This window comes from Halichoerus grypus, chromosome 13 (assembly GCF_964656455.1).
Source record: "Halichoerus grypus chromosome 13, mHalGry1.hap1.1, whole genome shotgun sequence".
NCBI lineage: Eukaryota > Metazoa > Chordata > Mammalia > Carnivora > Phocidae > Halichoerus > Halichoerus grypus.
In genome coordinates this window covers 66,936,989-66,955,866 of record NC_135724.1, presented here as the reverse complement: position 1 = coordinate 66,955,866, position 18,878 = coordinate 66,936,989, and the positions used below count along the sequence as shown (strand labels likewise).

The following is an 18,878-nucleotide window of genomic DNA, read 5'->3' as shown; positions in this document are numbered from 1 at the left end:
GAGGATTATAGTAGCTAACGACGTCAGGCACTTGGCACATAGGAAGCACTAGGGTGTGTTACAAAAATCAGAACAGTCTGCCTAACTGCGCAGTAAGACCGCATCCCAAAATATCTCCAACGTTCAATGACGCTGGTGTCGCCCCCTTCCTAGCAGATGACAGCAGTGAGTGCGTGCGGCTCCCTCAGGCAGAGCTGCTGTCCCCCTGAAGCTGAGCCACCTGGAAGCATGCCCTCAGGGCACCCAGCTGGCAAAACACTTCTCAGAAAGGGCCTGTGCACAGGTATGCTGATGAGAAGCATTCGGGGGCCTTCTCTGCCCTCCGGCTGCCTGACCTTCCCCTCATGCTCCATTCCAAAGGGCCATGGTTCACACCCAGGGGCCCTCCCACCTCTCCCGACAGCACCCTCCTCAACACTGCCCCTTCTCCAGGTTCAACCTCCTTTTCCATTGCTGAACATGTGCTTGCATTCACAGGAGAGCGAGGCCCTCTGCTTGGTCTCCTGCTGCTGTCTAAACCAGGAAGGTTCTTTCTCCTCTCAGTGTCACAGACTCACCCTCCTGCCTCAGGTGGACAGGATGCCCACCCATCTGTGTGAGGTTTTTGTTCTGCCCAGAGGAAGGCTCTCGTCTTTGGAGAACCACACACTCATCAACCAACTGACATCTCATGGGGCAGGAGTTTTGACAGCCCTGCCTCACCCCACCCTATAAGAGAAGCTTCCAGATGAAGTGGCCCCTGTGTGTGCAAAGAGTCTGTTCACCCACCTGGGACAGGACTTTGCAGCTTGCCTGGGTGACCCTTCACCCTGTATGTGTAAAAGCCCCAATCATCAAAGTACCAGACAATGACAGGAGAATAGTTATATAATATTGGGCTGAGGAAGGCTTTCCTCAGCACACCATCAAAAGTAGATACCAGGGGCGCCTGGATGGCTCAGTTGTTAAGCGTCTGCCTTCGGCTCAGGTCATGATCCCAGGGTCCTGGGATCGAGCCCCACATCGGGCTCTCTGCTCAGTGGGAAGCCTGCTTCTCCCTCTCCCACTCCCCCTGCTTGTGTTCCCTCTCTCGCTGTGTCTCTCTCTGTCAAATAAATAAATAAAATCTTAAAAAAAAAAAAAAAAGTAGATACTATATAGGGAAAAAGATCTTGCCAAGTTAAAAAAGATTCCTACCACATTTTTAACCAACCATCTACCAAAGAGACAAGCAAAAAGTGCCCCTGATACTCCAGGCCCTCGGCAGCTCAAGCCTGCCCCTGATGTCGGAGGAGCAAGGCTCTAGCAGTCATGCTTCCCTATCAGGTGCTTGGGGCAGCACCCACCCCACCCGCACCCCATTCCTGGGCAATGGCCCTATATGTTTGGGAGTAAGTTCCCAGCACTTGTGGCACAGCCTAGGAATACTCTTATGTTTGGTAAAGCAGAGCTCAGGCCAGCACAAGAGAGAACTGTTCCACCCTCTCTAAATGCCGGCTGGGTCCAAGCATTGCCATGGTGGAGGCCTAGCCCAAAGCTTCTGCCCCGCCCCAGTGCCAAGGAATCCTGTGAGCCTGCCCCCAGGAGAAGGGCCAGGAAGTGAAGACAGACCAGAAGGAAAGCAAATCACTACACTGGCCCCAAGCAGGAAACACAACTTTGACTTAAATTAAGCTGGTTTAAGCCACAGTCTAAATAAATATGTTCTCGACAACAATTTCATTTAAAAATAAAATTAAATGAGATATGAACCTCCAGGCTGGAATAAGGATCTGACCTTCATGTCTAATTTTGTTGCATCTCAAAACTCCACTGAAACTACAGAAAAGGGGGGATTTTGTTTTTCTAACACAAACTCACAAAGCCAGGAAGGACAGGAGTGATGGCTCCAACAACAGGATTTTAGAAACTGGAACGCTGATGGCCCGGTGGTGATGGAGATGGCAAGCCAACCTAGAAAGCAGAGTCCTAAGAAAGTGACAGTGAGGAGGGCTGAGAGCCAATCCAGTGACAGCCCCAGATCTTCACAAGGCTTTGGACAGGGCGTGCCAGGCACTCAGGGACCAAGGGTATATGGAAAGATTTCTGGCATCCTCTTCCACTTCACACTGCTGGGTAACCACTTCCACACTAACAGACACCAGAGATTTATTATCTGGAAAAGCATAAAATGGAGAGTCATTGGACTGGGAGGGGGGATTAACCCACCAGCTGAGAAGGCACAGGGAGGATAATGAAAGAAGCAGACTATGTGGCCACTGAGTGTCTAGATCTGCACTAACTGCTGAGGCCGACCCGCTTGCCCTTCTGCCCACCTGTGGCCTCCTTCAGTATGGCACTCAGGCCTTCACTCTACAGCCCAGTGTTTGGAAGACCATGTTCTGGAGGAAAGACCCAGACCTTAAGCTATATGAGCCTCCAGGGAAGCTGGCAGTGGACAAGCCCCTCGTGCTCAGAGTGTCCTCCTGTCTTCCCCATGCCTCTCTCTTAGAGTGAGCCACCACCCAAGGGCCCCCAGACACTCTCACATGGCAGATAAAGGCCCCATGAGAAAAAATGCCAAGAAACTATCTTTATTTTCCAGAGAGATAAGACATTGCATCCATTTAACAAGAAGAGAATTCTATAAAACAGGAAGTCAGATTACCAAAAAAAAAGAGAAAGAGAGAGAGTGAGAGAAAGGAAAAAAAAAAAAAAGGCAGGGCGCCTGGGTAGCTCAGTCATTGGGCGTCTGCCTTCAGCTCAGGTCATGATCCCGGGGTCCTGGGATCGAGCCCCACATTGGGCTCCCTGCTCAGCAGGAAACCTGCTTCTCCCTCTCCCACTCCCCCCGCTTGTGCTCCCTCTCTCGTTGTGTCTCTCTCTGTCAAATAAATAAATAAAATCTTAAAAAAAAAAAAAAAAAAGAAAGAGTTCTTAGAAATAAAAGCAGTCAGCAGTGAAAGGCCAGAGATAAAATTGAAGAAATCTCCCAGAGAGTGCAGCAAAAAGACAAAGAGATGGATACAGGAGATAAAAGATAAATCAGAAGAGGACCGAGGGGGCAACATTCAGACACAGGGGGAAAAGGAAACAGAGGGAGTGGAGGGAACGTGGATCCCTGTGACATGATTCGAAGACACTTTCCCTGCAGCGCTGGACAGGAGTTCTGGGAGTGAGGGAAGTTGCCCTGCAGCTCACTAGGAAAAGTGCTGGGCCCGCATAGCAGCATCAGAAACAACAAAGCATGTAGGATGCGCTTCTCAATCCTTGACGAAGTATTTCTGACTGAGAAGCCCACATGCACCCGGATGGACACGGTCTCCAGAAACTGAGTTCTTTTTCTAGAAGCTAGTAGACTGAAGGAGTGAACCAAAAAGAACACACCACAGGAGACAAAAAGCAAGAAACCTAGCCCCGGAGCCGTGCAACTTGAGAGACGGACGCTGCCTCTGGCCTCTGCCCTGAGAGCTCCAAAAGGGAGGCCCAGGGAAAAAGCTGGAGCTGACAGCCAGCCTGGCAGCACTGAGCACGGGGATAACTATACTGAGAGGCGACTGGAAGGTACGGGAAAAGTCAGCCACAGGTACACAGAAAACTGGGCACATTTTTAAGAAGGCAATTTTATTCTCAAGGAAAAAAAAAACACCAAAAAACCTTGTCACAGTATGCCACAAAGGTTGTCTGAGGAGTATCATTTGTGTAGGCATAAAACATAAGTATTCCTTACAGATTTACCCGGGGGGTAAAATGCTGGTAGAACGGAGCAGCAGAGATAATGGCTGTGTAAAGGGAGCTACAGAGAAAGTCAATACATAATTCATGAAACTCATCAACGTGATGACCCGAGACAGCGGCATGTGCACATTACTCAGAATCACAGGCACATGCCAGAAGAAAGAGCAGAGTCACAGTGGAGGACTCGGCGAGTGGGAACCCACCATGGTTTCTTGGGGTTTCTTTTGTTCTTTGTTTTTAAAGATTATATTTATTTTAGAGAGAGAACGTGCGCACAAGCTGGGGGAGGGGCAGAGGGAGGGAGAGAGAATCTCAAGCAGACTCCCCACTGAGTGCGGAGCCCAACATGGGGCTCAATTTCAAGACCCTGAGATCATGACCTGAGCCAAAATCAAGAGTTGGAGCCTTAACCGACTGAGCCACCCAGGTACCCCAGTTTATTGTTTTGTTTTTAACCACTCCTTGACTTTCAAAACTTATGTGCATATATATTATTTTGATAAAATAAGAATTAAAAGCTAAATGACAAAATGCACATAAAAAGTGTACCACGGACTCTGCCATAGAGAAATACTCAGTGAATGCCATATTTAATAAAGGTCTCCTAGAGGTGCAGGGCTGGCTCGTGGGTAGAGGAGCATCAACACTTGGCCTCAGGGTCATGAGTCCAAGCCCCATCTGGGGCATAGAGATTACTTTAAAAAAAAAAAAGGTCTCCTTCACCTTTCTAAACCTTCCAGAGTTAGGCAACCTGGAGACAGGATGCTCATACTTCATTGGCAATTCTGACCCCAGGAGCACCCGGAAAAGCCTACCACACATTCCCCCCGTTCTCCCAATGGGCCCTCGGTCAGAGAGGCCGTGGGCAAAGCAGTCCCCTGCATCCCCCCATCCGGCTGGAAAAGGCCGTTCCCTGTTCCCCACCAGCGAAGGACTGTTCAGTGGGTCTTCCGACCTTCACCAAGTCCTTAGAAAGCTCCAGAGCAGCTTCTTGCACCTCCACTGGTCTCCCCTCCTCTCAGTTCCCCAGTGGCGGTTTACTGCCCCAGTGCCCCAGGTGCTTTCATCTCGGAGGCAGGAAATGACTAGACACCAATTGTTCAATCCCCAACAGTAACCAATGCAAACACCTGGCCTCGACAGGGAGTGGGCCTTCTTGACCTCACAGGTAGCCGTTAGCATGCCAGCCAAACCATATCCCAGACTGCAACTGCTTCCTTGTCTTTGTGGCACCCTTCTGCATTCTGGTTCTCTGACTTTTTGAAGAAACATAAAGTGTTTTCTAACCAGATAAAAATATGTATTTCAGAATTTAACCAGCCACCTACATGTAGGAAAGAGTATTTTAGTCTTGCTGAAAGAAATTTCTTAATCATACAAACACAAGAGACTGAAAGTACTTTCTTTTCACATTCCTCTTGGTTTGTTTGATCGAGCTCTCCAAATTCTGCTCTTAAGATTTCTCAATCCCCAACAAACTAGATCAATGGAATAACTACTAAAGAGAATACCATTGCCCTTAAAAGGGCATGTTGTTATTTGAGCTAGTTCAGAAGACTACACAAACTTTGTCATTTACTCCAATCTGCTGGTTTGCCCTCCACAGGACCAGGAGACTGGAGAGGCCTTGAGATCCCTGTTCAGGGGCTGGCCTCTGGGCTCCAGGACTGGGATCGCGCTGGCAACCCCAATTCTAGCCCCCAGCACATCCCACTCACCACCAGGCAAACGCGGTGAGGATGCTCTCCGCCAACCCAAGAATTTATTAAAATGCTTATCTCACATGATTTTGTGGTATCTGGGGGAGAGAAAAGCCCTATCTTCTAGAGATCTGCACTCAAGGACTGGCAGTTGAAATCATATGGTGTCTAGAATGTGATTGAAAATAGTCCAGGAGGAGGTGGAGAGGGATGGGTGAAACTGGCCATATGTTGCTAACTCTTCAAGTACCTGGGAGATCATTCTTCTATCTCTACTTCTGAATGTTTGGAAAAGGCCGTAATGGAACTTTTAACAAGACAGTAAATAAAATGCTCATGTCAAGCATGCAGGATGACTGTTCAGAGGAGCCTGGAGGAGGCTTACTCCCAAGAGTGTGCCACTGTGAGGCCATCCTGGCCGTCACAGAGGGAGTGACCATGTACTCTGAGTCATCCCGGCTGCAGAGTCGTGTCCGTCCATCCCCCCCCGCCCGGACTGAAGAAGCTTGGCCCTCTGAAGGGCAGTAACCAATAAAAGTCTTAAGAAATCTGCTCCCACACCAGAGGTCAGTCCAGTCCCTCACTACCTAGACAGAGCCCAAGTATGGGAAGAGTCCCATCGGCTAGAAGCCTAGCTGTGCTCATGCCTTGTATGAACCAGGGACATAAGCACACAGGTCCCAGCCAGTCAGCCCCCAGGAGACAAACAATCTGAGCTGTGAAAAAGCCAAAACTCAAACTGAACTCGAGTCTAACTCCACTTTAAAAATACTAGTATATACATGTACTTACATATTTAAAATACATACATATCAAGGTATTCACCCACAGAAACAGGACTGGAAGGCAAAAATCAAATTGTCACCAATGGCCATCTCTAGGCAGAAAGACTATGGAAAACATCTTCCTATTTTGAAATCCTCTACAACGTTATCTGAAAAGGAATTAAATACTGCATCCACCAGTCCTGAACACAGGCACCAAAACAGAAGACAGAGGCAGCCCCAAGCTGCTGGGACTGGCTTCCCGTGCCCACACCGCCTTACCCCAGTCTCTCCACACATCTGCTCTGCCCACCACAGCCACCGCCAGGGCCTTCTGCTCAGCCTCCTCTGCTGCCCCCACCCACTTCACTCCTGCAGCTGACTGCTCTTGCAGGTTTGCTCCTTGCACCACCCACTGGCTGCCGGACTCTCTTCTTGGAAGGGCTGACACCCCCGCAAACTCCACACACCATCACCTTGTACCCCACCCCTCAGAAGCATCACAGAATCACGGTCCATCTCCCTCAGGGTGCATACCCGTTTCTCTCTCCTCCCTTCCTCCTGCGCGTACACACACACAGTCACCAAATTCCAAAGCTGCTTTCTTTACAGGCTCTCTCCCTCCCAAATCACCCTCTCCATTCTCACTGCCATGGCACCCAGTAGGTCTCAAATTTGAGTGTGCTTTCAAAATCAACAAGGGTGCTTGTTATTAAAGGCAAGTTCCTTGACAATGCCAGATGTTGGCCAGGATGTCTGACAAGGGGAACTCCCCCACATGGTTGGTAGGAATGGAAATGGTACATACCACTTGGGAAAACTGTTTGGCAGACCACAGTGATGCTGAATTCAGGCCACACCCCTCAACCCAGCCTGGATGCGCAGCCTGGAGAGTAAGTGCATATACCCACCAGAAGACATGACCCCGAACACCCCTGGCACTGTCTTCACATAACCAACAACTAGAATTAACCCCAATGTCCAACAAGCATAGGGCAGAAAAGTAACCTGGGGTGGAGTCACGTAATGGACGACACGTGGCATAAATAAGAACAATAGCTACCCATTAGGATGATCATCCATCACAGACATGATACTGAATATAAGAAGCCAGACACGGTGTGACTCCAATGACAGGAAATTCAAGAACACATGTCTCCGTGGCCTGGAAGCCAGAAGAATGGGAGCAGAATCTGCATTGTTTAGCTAAAGCACAGGGATGAGCCTGCTGGGTGCCAGGCCTGTTCCAGATGCAGCCCGGGCTATGGCTATGGGGCATTTACATGTGTCAACATTCATCTAGCGGTGTCATGCTGAAGATGCGTCCTTGTGTCATTCACTGAGGTAGGTTTGTTATACTTCAATATAAAGAAGCACCGGGAGCCCAGGTGGCTCAGTCAATTAAGCCTCCGCCTCTTGATTTCAGCTCAGGTCATGATCTCAGGGTTTTAAGATACAGCCTCACATCAGGCTCCATGCTCAGAGGGGAATCTGCTTCTTTCCCTCTCTTCCTCTGCCCCTCCCCTGCTCTCGTGCTAGCTCACGCACGTCCTTGTGAAAGAAAGAAAGAAACAAACAAGCACCACATGAGACAACCAGAGCTCCTAAGCCCTGACCCCATCCGTGGGTTTGGACTTGGGTTTGGACTGGAATGGCCTTGGGCCTGAATTGTGAGTACAGAGCACCTGGGGAATATTCCCTCTGCACTTTCATAGGCGTGAATCCTCCCCAGCATGAATCGAAGCAGACCCGTAGCTTTGGAAGGGCCCAGGATGATCCATCAGAGCTTCTCAACGCAAATCTGGCATTCTTTCTACTTTACAACAGGAGCTCCATCCCATACACAGTGGCTAGATCACTTCCTCAAACATCACCTCTCATGAGGACTGAAGCAAAGTTTTGTTTTTAAGATTTTTCATTTATTTATTTGACAGAGAGTGAGCATGCATACAAGGAGGGGGAGGGGCAGAGGGAGGGGGAGAAGCAGACTCCCTGATGAGCAGGGAGCCTGACGCAGGCCAATCTCAGGACCCCGAGATCATGACCTGAGCTGAAGGCAGACGCCCAACTAACTGAGCCACCCAGGTGCCCCAGGACTGAAGCAAAGTTGGAAAGGGGTGGGGAGCAGAAAAGAAGGACAGTGGGGATGGGGATGAGCCACTTCTTAACCAACAAGCACCCCCCACACACCTCCAGACTTCCCTCTCCTGGACTGGATGCAAGTGGCTCAGCTCAAAGGCTAACCAGCAGCTGGGTCCCTCCTATTCCCTACCTGCCCCCACCCCACCAGCAGGTTCCCAGGCAGAGAACTCAGAGAAGCCTATGGGGCCAAAGGCTAAGAGAAAACAGGGTCCAGAAAGAGGAGGGAGCAAGACAGAACTTGGCTGCTATTCACCAAGTACAAGCACCAAAATGTGTGTAAATGAGAGAATGGGTAAATCTGAGGGAAGGGTGTCCCAGAGCACTCTATACTATCCTTACAACTCTGCACGTTTGAAACAGTCTCAAAATAAAAAGCTCAAAGTAAGGACAACGGGGACTTCCAGAGGTCAAATGTCTTCTCCAAGGACTCACTGCCCTAAGTAACAGCTACTCCACCTCAAGATACTTAACCCATTCAATCAGGGATCTTTATTAACCCCCACCAGGTTAGCAAGAGAGTCATTATTAAAGTGGAAGAGAGCATCTCCCTCACAGGGTGGGTTTCAAGATCATTACACCTAGGCTTCTAGTGTATCCTCTTTGCTCTCCAGGACTGGGTACTCATTTATTTATCTCTTAAAGAGAACCACCTCATATGGGGTGTCTGGGTGGCTCAGTTGTTAAGTGTCTGTCTTTGGCTCAGGTCATGATTCCAGGACCCTGGGATCGAGTCCCACATCGGGCCCTACTCAGCGGGAAGCCTGCTTCTCCCTCTCCCACTCCCCCTGCTTGTGTTCCCTCTCTGTCAAATAAATCAAAATCTTAAAAAAAAAAAAAAAAAAAGAGAGAGAGAGAGAGCCACCTTGTAACCGTTGTGGACTCCCTGTCTTCAAATAAGTGTCTCCTGGTTAAAGAAAAAGGGGGGGGGGCTCCGAATGAGAAGTGGTTCAGTGTGGAGGAGCACTGATGAGAGAAAGCCCTGGAAGGCCATCAGAAAAGAAGCCAGCACTGTTTTCCACCACCCTACCTGTGATTATGATACACCTCTTATCCAAGCCAAGGCACCATGCCAGGAACTCAACGAGATGCAGATGTGTAAGATCAGGTCCTACACTCAAGCAATTTATAATACTGTTGGCAAGGCAAAAATCAATAATGAGTGTAAAGACAGCAAAAAAGAATTCATCTGCTCAGTATGCAGGATGCACCCAGTGCGGGCCCTACAAACTCAAGAGGAAGTAAGAATTGCCATGGGCTGAGCCATTAGGGCTCATGAGGAGGAGATGAGGCCAAGGCCAAACCTCCAATGGGGAAGAGAAAGAACAGAAAAGAGTGAAAGCAGAGGGCCTGGCATGGAGGAGGGAGCATCTGGCTGGGGCTCTCATACCAGCATGGAGCGAAGGCCATCTGGAAGGACAGTTTCAGATTGAAAGGAGAATGCTTCCTAGCAGGGGCAGAAAGGAAAAGAATCATCTTAGGAAGGCTGTGGTGGCACTCAGGGCCCTGGTGAGGGAGGACACCCACTCTGTGATTTTCCACCTTATGGTAGTAGCTATCTGGGACCACAGCTCCCTCCTCCTCATGTGCAAAGAGGGCCCACCTCTTCTTCAAGACTTCTGACTACAAAAGGAACATAAGTTTATTGTTAACAAAAATACACATGTACTGAAAGTTAAAAGAAAATGAAAATTACTCAGATAACTAGCTAACAATGTCTATTTAACAAAACTCATTCAAGGGGCGCCTGGGTGGCTCAGTCGGTTAAGGGTCCGCCTTTGGCTCAGTTCATGACTCCAGGATCCTGGGATCGAGCCTGAGTTGGGCTCCCTGCTCAGTGGGGAGTCTGTTTCTCCCTCTTCCTCTGCCCCTCCACCCACTTGTGTGTACACTCTCTCTCTCTCAAATAAATAAATAAATAAAATCTTTAATTAAAAAAAACCTCACTGGACCACGTGTCCTGCTTGCTCTTCTCAATATCAATGGGTTACAGAACATCTCCCATGTCATTTTGTTTTTAAAGATTTTAAGTAATCACTACACCCAAAGTGGGGCTGGAATTTACACCCCAAGATCAAGACTCACATGCTCCACCGACTGAGTCAGCCGGGTATCCCTCCCATGTCTTTTTTTTTTTTTTAAGAGACTTATTTATTTGAGAGAGAGAGACAGAGAGAGTGTGAGCATGAGTGGGGGGAGGGGCAGAGGGCGAGAAACTCAAACGGACTCCCCACCAAGCCAGAAGCCTGACACAGTACTCAATCTCAGGATCTCGAGATAATGACCTGGGCCAAAACCAAGAGTCGGAGGCTTAACCAACTGAGCCACCCAGGCGCCCCTCTCCCATGTCATTTTTAACAGCAGCACTGAACCTGCCATCTGCAGCTCCCACAACAAATCTAACCCAGCTCCACTCCTGACTTGATGTGGCTATGAGCATCCTCACTGCCAACAGGCTTTGAATACTCTCCTGCATATAGCCTTGGAGGAAATGTCTAAGGAAGTAGACATTTTAAGCTTACTGGAATAAACAGTATTGTCAAATGGCCTTCCAGAAAAATAGCCTCGTTTACGTGCCTCCAGCAGCAGCTTGTGAGAACGTCGGTTTGCCTGCGTCTTCCCATGCACGGTGTTAAGACTTTCTCCAATTTCGGGGGCCACCTGGCTGGCTGATCTTGATCTCAGGGTTATAAGTTTGAGCCCCACACTGTATGTAGAGATTACTTAAAAATAAGGGGCACCTGGGTGGCTGAGCCGATTGAGTATCTGACTCTTGAAGCTCAGGTCTTGATCTCAGAGTCATGAAATCAAGCCCTGCATTGGGTTCCACGCTGGGCATGGAGCCTACTTAATAAATAAATAAATAAATAAATAAATAAAAACCTGGCTCAGTCGGAAGAGCATGGGATTCTTGATCTCAGGGTCACGAGTTCGAGTCCCATTTGGGTGTAGAGATTACTTAAATTAACTTAAAAAAAAAAGGAAAAAAATTCTTGAAAAAAAAAAAGACTTTCTCCAACTCTGAGGTGAACACCCATCAGGTTAGACCACTATCACCACAGAGCCTGAAGAGGCCTCTGGCGGTGCTTGGGAATCTACTCGCACAGCACTCCTTGCGATGCAGGAATCCCCATGAGGGATTCAGACTGGGGGAAACAAGTGTTCAAACAATTCAAGTGCAAACTGGTAACTCTTCACAGAATGTGTGTGAAGAGGAAGAAGGAAGCGGGTGGCCTGGTGTCCTGGAAGGGTGAGTGGGATGGGACTGCAATGTTGTGCCATGGGAGGGATGGGTCTCTCAGACAGGCGAACAAACAGGATGCAGAACAGCCAGGGCAAGAAAGAGCTGGGCTCTTCTGAGGATCCACAGGCAGCCAGTACAGTGGGCTGCAGACCCTGGAGGAGGGAGTCAGGCTCAGAGTTGAACCCACAGGTAGTGGGTGGCCACTCAAACATTCCCAGCATCAACATAATGGGGGTCAGGGGGTGGAGTCCATGAAGCAAGAATTGACAGCTTGAAGCTGAATGTGGATACATGGACATGGGGTCTTTAAACTACACTACTTGGTTTTAGCATTTAAACTTTCCATTTTGAATTTTTAAAAATTCATTACAATTCCTCAAAAAATGTACCCTCTGGTATATAACCAACATTACTGTCCTGAGGAATGCTTTAAAGTGACAGTGACAGGAAGATGATCATGTGACCACCCGGGAATGCCCCACACGGAGCCTGGACTAACCACAGCCACCCTGTCACAAATGGGAGTTAAGAGTTGGAAGACTTCCTGTCAGGAATGGATGTAAGGGCTGCCAGGTGTGGTAGGTGGGTGGGGTCTCTCACAAAAGGGATCTGGTGAGGCTGGGAGGCTGGCTATAGCCTGTGCGGAGGCCAAAGATCATTGGAGGCTGGCTGGCTGGCCCTTCTGCCACTGTTTGGGCCCCACTGACTCACGGGGAGTTGCTCAAATTGCCAACAGGATGCCCAACGGCACTTGGCTTGGGTTAACTTCCAGCTACCATCTTCCCTCTACCCCCAAAAGGCATGACCTCTCTTTAAAAAATTAAAAGGCGGTTTGCCTCTCGTCCTGCTTTGCTTCAGCAAGCATTCATTTGTAACATGCAGGGTATAACTATAAGCAGCAGTGACCTCTCCTCTACACCTCAGTTTTTTCATCTTAAAAATGGGAGTAACAAATACATCGACTGACTGCACAAGTGGGAACTCAATGAGCTGACATAGGTCAACTCTTGCAGTAGGGGTTCATGTCAGCTGCTGTTGTGGCTGCTGTTGAGAAAGTCCTGACTCTTGAGCAGCTGAGGGCCCACATCCCCTCAGGTCACTGTCACTCCTGGTCAAGAGGCAGTAGGACCAAGGTTCAGGACCCTGAAGTCAATGGCTCCACAATCACTTCCTGATTGCCATCAGGGGCACTAAGGCTTGGAGGTGGTCAGAGAGACGGGCCCCTGGCCTCAAGGAATGGACATTTTAATGGTGGCTTATACACAGAAGGCTGCGAGCCAGCCCAGTTGTTTAGATACCAACCAGGCTATGAAGAAAGCAGTGGGGCTCAGGAGCTTCCCCACTGGAAAACAAGGGCCAGAATCACACCAGTAGGGCAAAGGACTGTTAGGAAGCCTGAGTGGGATAAGCCACAGAAAAGGCTCAGCCAAGACTCCCTTGCTTCTGCTTGGAGGACAGAACATAACACACAGGAAGCACCTGGGTGGTTCAGTCAGTTAAGCTTCTGCCTTCGGCTCAGGTCATGATCCTGGGGTCCTGGGATCGATCCCCAAGTCAGGATCCCTGGAGCTCAGCGGGGAGTCTGCTTCTCCCTTTCCCTCTGCCCCTCCCCCTGCTTGTCTCTCTCTCTCAAATAAATAAATAAAATCTTAAAAAAAAAAAAAAAAAGAACATAACCCACAGGCAGAATCTAGACTTGCAAGTTTCAGGGCACTCCCCACTGTCCTAAGGCCTCTCCAGGCCCTTGGAAGTTGCTGTTCAGTTGTCTGTTCTTTGTTCCTTATGGGGTTTTTTTTTTTTTTTTGCTTTGTTTCATTATGTTTCTAGCTAAATAGCACTCAACTTTCTCCTTACAGTCCAGGCAGAAAGCTCTGGATCTCCTAGGTCCCAACCTGGAGCTCAATCTCCTTTGAGGGCTTCACCAGAAGAGGTGGCTGACCTGTCTGTCTGCCCTGACTCTGCTACATGTTCCCTGATCTCCTGGCACTTGAGTAGAGCCCTGATACACACTGCCCTTCCCCACCTCCCACCCCCCGGATCTCCTCCCCTTTGCAATCTGTTCAGCCCAATAGACATTTATTTATTTCATGTCTGTATGTGCAGTCTGCTGTACTGAGAGGTGGGAGGCATAAAAGTCTCAAAAATAAGATGGCACAAAATTTTAAAAGAACGGGACAAGTTGATTGATGAAGTCCTTTCATTCATTCACTACTTACCCACTCTATTTCAGGTGCAGTGCTGGCTACTACAGATACATGCTTGCTCTCTGGGATCCTACAGACCAGACACATGTTCCACACTAACCCAACAATCCCCCCAGGAAGGCCCAAGGCCCACAAAGGCCAGCCTGAGAACTCTAAGGTTGGGGGGAGGGGGGCTTCTCCTGCAGTGCTGCAGGGAGAGTGGATGTTCAATGAAGAGATGATTTGAACTCACCAACAGTGTCACAACTACCCTCCCCACAGGCTCCTTCAAGTGTCATCAACTCCCCTAACCAGGCTTGGGGGTTTTACCTTCACCTTCCAAGGCTCCTACTCTTGCAAGAACCTAAGGAGGAGGCATTTGCTAGGGCTCAGCTAAAGATCTTTACATTCCCCCCCCACACCTTCCCTGTGACACTACTGGACTCCAGCCATTTCATAGATGAGGAAGATGATCCAGAAAGGTTAGGTATCCTGCCCTCGGTCACTCGGCTAACAAGTGGAGAAAGTGGGGATTCCAGAGCTTCACATGCATGCCGGCACAGGTAAAGAAGATCACTACAGTACAAGAGGCGGCACACACAGCCCTCAGGAAAATACTTAACTCTTGCACACTTCGACAAGTGTTTATATGCCTACAGCAAACTACATTCCTGTATTTCCTACAGGAAACTACAAGGGGCTGAGATCCAACATATCAGAGGGGATGACCCACTTTAGGCAGGATAAGCAGGGAAGGATCTGCAGTATTTGGTATTTAAGCAGACATCTAAAGAACAGGAAGAGAAACTGGTCATAAATGCAGTGGGGGGAAGTCTACCCATTGTTGAATACCCTAAATACTTGATAATAACTTGTTTAAAAAGAGAGAACCAAAAAAAAAAAAAAAAAAAAAAAAAGAACTTAGAATGTTCAAGAAGCTGAAAGACCAAAGACCAGAGTGCTGGAGCAAACTGGGGGGATTGAGAAGAGGTGGCTAGGCCAGGCCATGGTGAAAGGCTGGGAGGGTGGGCCATCTGGAATCTTGTTCTAATGCTACGAAGTCACGAACAGGTTTTCAGCAGGGCAGTAGAGAGCGAGGGGAAGGCAGCAGTCCAGGATGGGTCCAGATGAGGTAGAGGTAGAGGAGGGCTAAGAAGAGGCTATATGGAGTCCCCGCAAGGGCTCTCCTAACCAGCCCCAAATCAAAACCACTTTTTCTCATGGTAGCCAAGAGACTGGATTATTGGGCCTGCAATCCCAAGCACTGTTCTCTCTTGGTAGATATTCAAGAGCCAGGTGGAGACAGTGAACCAACTACCAGATGCTTCTCCTTTTGTTGAAACTCCCCAGTGCTTCACTATGCTTTCTTTACTCCCTCATCTATACAAATTACTTGGGTTCAAAACATTTCCCAAGATACCCTCCTTCAAACAACAGCATAAATATCAGAGGAAGTTAGAATTAACCCTGTGAGGGGCGCCTGGGTGGCTCAGTCGTTAAGCGTCTGCCTTCGGCTCAGGTCATGATCCCGGGGTCCTGGGATCAAGCCCCGCATCGGGCTCCCTGCTCCGCGGGAAGCCTGCTTCTCCCTCTCCCACTCCCCCTGCTGTGTTCCCTCTCTCGCTGTGTCTCTCTCTGTCAAATAAATAAAATCTTAAAAAAAAAAAAAAAAAAGAATTAACCCTGTGAACACAACAAATCAAGGCACCAAGAATCATGACTTTCAAAGTGAACCCTGGAGAGAAAACAGACAAATCTGAGAACTGAGAACACCATATCATGTCAGGTAGACAACCTCTGAAACTGCTTATCCCAGCAGGGGTAGCAGAAGGGCTCCCCAAAGATGTCCATGCCCTAATCCCAGGAACCTGGGCACATGCTATGTTATATGGCAGAAGGGACTTTCCAGATGAAATAAAAGTTATAGACTTTAAAATAAGAACATCATCCTGGATTATCTGAGTGGACCCAATCTAACCTGAGTCTTTACTAGAGAATTTTCTTGGCTGAAGTCAGAAAGATGCAGCCGAAGAACCCACCCCTGATGGAGGGGGCCACATAGAAAGTATGACCCGAATGCAGACCGCCTCTAGGAACAAAGACTGACCACTGGCTGACAAATAATAAGGTACAAGAACACCTCAGTCCTACAACTGCATGGACTGAATTTGGCCAACAACCTGAATGGGCTTGAAAGCAAATTCTACCACAGAGCCTCTAGGAAGAAATGCACACCTAACCAACATCTTGATTTCAGTCCTGTAGGATCCTAAGCAGAAGACTCAGCTGAGTCCACCTAGACCTTGCACCTACAGAAACTGCCAGGTAATAAATTTGTGTTGTTTTAAGCCACTATATTTGTGGTCATTTGTTATGGCAGCAAGAGAAAAACTAATACACAAGCAGCAATCTGGCAAATAAAGGAAAGAATCCAGCTTGCCTAGAAGCAGAAGGAAGTTGAATTATGAAGTATCCAGTCAGTCCTTGACACCCAGAGACTTTTCAATTGCCCCCCCGCCCTCGGACTCTCCCCCACCCTCCCCAATTTCCTCTGATGGCAACTCATCTTTCTGGTTCTTTTGTCTCCCCAAACCCAAAGAAGAATCTTTGCCCTGAGGGCTTTTCTTGCTGAGCCCTGAAGTGGGCCATCCCCCAAGATTTCCTCTATAGGGGCGCCTGGGTGGCTCAGTTGGTTGGGCGTCTGCCTTCTGCTCAGGTCATGATCCCGGGGTCCTGGGATCCAGCCCTGTGTCAGGCTCTCTGCTCAGCGGGGAGCCTGCTTCTCCCTCTCCCTCTGCCTGCTTGTGCTCGTTCTCTCGCTCTTTCAAATACATAAAATATTAAAAAAAAAAATGTCATCTACAGACAACTCCAGGGGATCAACCCCCCCCAAAAAACCCAACACAATGTTCACTGGTTCTGCAATATCTGCAGAATTGTCCCCAGACTATTCCATAGCAGTGCCCAGAGCCACTAACTCTACAGTCCCCACACCTTCCACTGTACTAAGAGGCTTCCCGGCCGGCATTCCGTCCCACTTCCTTCCTTCCATGCTGCTGCGCTCCACCCCCTGCATCCAGTTTAGTCATCAAGGACTGTCTATGCTTGCTCTCCCCTTTCTCTGGAATGGTCTTCCTCTTTCAGTTTCCACCACTGTCTAGTGCAGGCCTTTATAATCTCTTGCCGACTAGGTCATTCCACAACCATTCTATGGAGCAATGTGACAGGCAGTGATCTAGCAATAGGAACACAGGGATGAAAAATGACAGGTCCCCAAACTCCAAGAGTTCAAAACTCATAATGGCCTAACTGGCCTTTCTCCTCTGTTCTTGATCCATCTCCAAGGACTCCGGGAATCTTCCCAACTCTGGCATTTCACTACCTCAAAGCAGGCAACATGCCAAATACAAGCTCAACTCCTTAGCACAGCACTCCCACCACTAACATGTCAGCACCTGCTCACCCTCATTCCATTACCATCTCCTGAACCTCCTTTCTCCTCAATCCCCAGAACTCAGCCTATAGCAATGTCCTCCACTGCAGCGAGAGTTCACACTTCCCTACTACTCAGCTTGGAATGATGGCCTTTCACACTCCTACTTGTCTTTTTAGGGCTCAATCTATTCGCCACCTACTCCAGAAAGCTCCTTCTGCCCTGCTCCAGCGAACTGTCAGTTTTTTCTAGGAGAAAGACTGTATTGTAACTGCTCCTTTATGGTAGTGCATTCCCTGGGGGCAGGGGCTGTCTCAGGCAAATTTGCGGCTAGCACAACATCAGTAAGCTCAGTAAAAGACTGTTAAATGAAACAAGCAGTGGGTGGTGAGGAGCTGGAGTTCCACTAGATGCAGCCTAGAGCGCACTGGCAGCCCCTGCATTGAGGGGTTCAGCAGATGAAACTGTGGGGAAGAGGTATTAACCCCAGCTCTTCACTCCCTCCTCCCAACCGACGGTCGCTTCCTGACAGCCTCTTCCTGCCACCCTTCGCAAAATCCACACTGGGGCGGTACTGGGGGGCGGAGGAGGCAGGATACCCGTGGATTCTCCATCCCCCACCGCCCACAGCCCCAAGTACCTAGCCTCCCAACCTCATCTTCCATCCACCCCCCTCCAATCTCTTTCTCTCACTCTGATGCGCTTTTCTTAAAGACGAATCACAAAACACCCAGATCTGCTAAAGCCGCCACGGGCTGCCCCTTTCCTTTTTCGAATTCAGTGTGATTCAAAGCAGGGGAAAGTCTGCAACCAAAGCACACAAATGACGAATGAGAAAGCTCAGGACGATGACTCATAAGCCAGGGCTCGCTGGTTTGCAGAGTTCGGCCCCGGGAAAGCTAATGAACAGTCAGTATCAGCCAAGAACGGAAGGGACAGCCGAGGGCTCAGCCGCGCCCTGGGACTCACGCGCGTCCCGGGAGCCTTCGCCCTCTCGGCGCCCCCAGGCCCCAGTGGGTCCGGCCGCCCTGGATCTCCCGCGAGTCCGACCCGGGCCTCGCCCTCCGAGCGGGAGGGCTGAGGGGGGAAGGTCCGGAGATTTCGCCCTCTAGCCCGGCCCCTACTCACATTTGACTGACCAACTTCTGCCGGAAGGCGGCGCTCCGCCAGTCGGTCTCCTGCCCCGAAACGTCCATGCCGGTCCCTCCGCTCCCACCAGCCGCGTCCCGCTGAGCCGCCGCCGCTGCCGCCGCCGCCTCTACCGCAGCGCCAGGCCCGAACCCGGAAGCCGTCGGAGGCGCCTCCGCCGCGCCGGAAGCCGAGCGGGAATTGTGGGAAATGGAGTCGCGCGCACGGGCCTGTGGGAAATGTAGTTTCCGGGACGCACGGGGAGACTTCTCGGCGGCCCCCCTCCCGCGTACCGCAAGCCCCTGGCTCTGCTCCCAGCGCGGATGTCGCGCGGGACGGGGACTCCAGATGCTCCGGGCTGACCAGAACGGGTGTGGGAGAGCCATGGCTGTATAGTACTCCTGATATACTGCCCACAGCTGACCCACGCTGGCCACCCCAATTTCGTGTGACCCTACTGTGTGCTGGCCTCACCAACTCCGCGAGATCTGCACCCTTCGGCCAAGCTGCTAGCGATCTACAGCGGATGCCATGGAGAGATTGTTTATTTATCAACTATTTCTCAGCACCTACTGTGGGCAGAGTACAGTG

At 49.7% G+C, this 18,878-nt stretch overlaps 1 protein-coding gene across 5 annotated transcripts in view; it reads right to left on the bottom strand.

The window, feature by feature from the left end:
* Window positions 1-18,460, bottom strand: part of MED15 (mediator complex subunit 15) — a 63,744-nt gene extending 45,284 nt beyond the window's left edge. For 2 of the 5 annotated variants that reach the window (XM_078060674.1, XM_078060673.1), the window contains exon 1: window positions 18,288-18,459. In XM_078060674.1, the coding sequence (XP_077916800.1) occupies window positions 18,288-18,355 (68 nt within the window). In that variant the 5' untranslated portion in view covers window positions 18,356-18,459. Of the gene's footprint in view, window positions 1-18,287 lie in introns of all 5 variants that reach the window. The other 3 variants (XM_078060672.1, XM_036104292.2, XM_036104294.2) reach the window with 3 other exon arrangements.
* Window positions 18,461-18,878: the final 418 nt, after the last annotated feature.